Source organism: Echinops telfairi, unplaced genomic scaffold (genome assembly GCF_000313985.2).
Source record: "Echinops telfairi isolate 266 unplaced genomic scaffold, ASM31398v2 ScPeMD7_4;HRSCAF=17, whole genome shotgun sequence".
Classification (NCBI taxonomy): domain Eukaryota; kingdom Metazoa; phylum Chordata; class Mammalia; order Afrosoricida; family Tenrecidae; genus Echinops; species Echinops telfairi.
The window spans coordinates 1996683-1998492 of record NW_022103900.1 but is presented as its reverse complement, the minus strand read 5'-3'; the positions used below and the strand labels follow the sequence as shown (position 1 = coordinate 1998492).

Genomic DNA, 1810 nt, shown 5'->3' with positions numbered 1-1810 from the left:
TCACTATTTTATTTCTCTGTCTTTATTTTAAAGTGAAAGGTCTCATTCCCTGTGGAAAGCTTTCCCCATCTGTTGTTAGTTAGTTAGGGACCCTGGGGCGTCGTGGTTACCCACGGAAGGTCGGCAGTTAGAAGCCATCAGCTGCTCCTCGGGAGAAGGGGGACCTTCTACTCCCATAAGGCGCTACAGCCTCAGTTCTAGCCCGTCCTGTAGGGCGGCTGTGGGTGGCATCGACTCGATGGTGTTGAGTTGTTCAACTTGCCGTTGCGACCCGGACTCCTGGAGACGCCAGGTGGACAGCGTGAGACGGCTCCAGAGGGTCTTCAAGGCCGGGACCCTCCCAAAGCCCATCACCAGGCACGTTTTCCGAGGTGCCTCTGGATTGGTTCCAGGCACCGACGTTTTGTCTGGTGATGCTTAACCTTTTGCGCCACCCAAGCATCCTGACCTCACACTTCCTGCTTCTCAGACCTTACTGTGTGGAAGAGTCAGCGCCTGGTCCTGCTGAAGAGGGATTGTGCCGTCAGTTTCCTAACGGGCTCTGGGAAAGCCTGGTACTGCTTTTGTAGAAACCTCCGATTCGCAAGGCCCTGCCCCTCTAGATAGCTGTAGTAGTAGTCTATGAATCATTGAATTCATCCAGAAACAGCTCCTAGTGGCCCCTGCTGAGAGGCTTTGCCTTATTCGCGAGCTCCCCCACGTGGCCTGATGGAAAGCTAACGTTGCAGCATTGTTCACAGCCACTGCAGCGGAAGGGCCCGTTGCCGTAAACGTGACACCCCCCCACGAACCGTCTGTGAGCAGCCAAATGAACAATGGCAGCAGGGGAAAGTGTTCATCTGCAAGAAGTTGAGAAAATATGTTTGAAGGGACTCAGTAACACGGGCACACTTGAGGTTTACACGCATTTATTTTCTTTCCTTTGGTCATTTTATCTAGTCATCGTGGGCACGCTCGAGGCCGAAAAGGAAAGGCGGAAATCGGGGCTGTCGTCGAGAGTTCAGTTTCGAGGCCAGGCTTCGGAGCCCAAGTACACGCGGGTTCTCACTCTGAACAGGCAGAAGCAGAAGGTGTGCATGGAGGAGCAGCTCTGGCTGCAGGTGAGGCTGCAGGTGGCCACTCCGGCTTGTAGAGAAGACTCGATGAGTTCCTTTGTGTGTTTCTGAATCTGAACGTAGCAACCTTCCTATCATTCGTTACAAAGTTACAGCATGGTTGTGGACTTTCTGGTTAGCGTTCTTCTGTCTGTGACTTAGGGCCCTTCACCCTGTCACTGTATCCTTTCCAGGAAAACATCAGAGATAAGCTGCGCCCCATCCCTCTCTCTGCGTCAGTGGAGATCCAGGAGTCTGGCTCTCGTCGACGAGTAAATTCGCTTCCAGAAGTTCTTCCCATTCTGAATGCCAACGAACCCAAGACAATTCATAGAGATGTAAGTTCCTTTTGTGTGTGTGTGTGTGTGTGTATGCGATGCTAAGTCAAATGTCTTTGAAGGCACTGGAACTAGTGCTTTTTGCTTTAAGTCAGTTTTGTTCCAATACAATTTTTAATAGATACTATGTCGGAGAAAGGCAGGTAGTGGGCTGCTAATAACTCAAGGTCGATGGTTCAAGCCCACTAGTTGCTCCAGGAGAGAAAGAAGAGGCTGTTTGCTCCCATAAGGATTTATAGTCTTAGATTCCCTTGAGAGCAGTCCTATGTCGTAGGTTCGTAAAGAGTTCGAATGAACTCGACAGTGGGTTTGGGTGTTTGAGACTTGTTCCCCAAATTAGCAATGGACTTAGAAGATAAAGACAGAATTTGGAGACTG

The 1810-nt window shown here is 50.4% G+C and overlaps 1 protein-coding gene across 1 annotated transcript in view; it reads left to right on the top strand.

Moving 5' to 3' along the window:
• The window catches only part of ITGA6 (integrin subunit alpha 6), a 47904-nt gene that overhangs the window by 21773 nt on the left and 24321 nt on the right, over positions 1–1810 (top strand). Inside the window, exons 9-10 of the mRNA XM_045297936.1 lie at positions 823–1100; positions 1289–1432. Coding sequence (XP_045153871.1) covers positions 823–1100; positions 1289–1432 — 422 coding nt within the window. The remainder of the gene's footprint in view (positions 1–822; positions 1101–1288; positions 1433–1810) is intronic.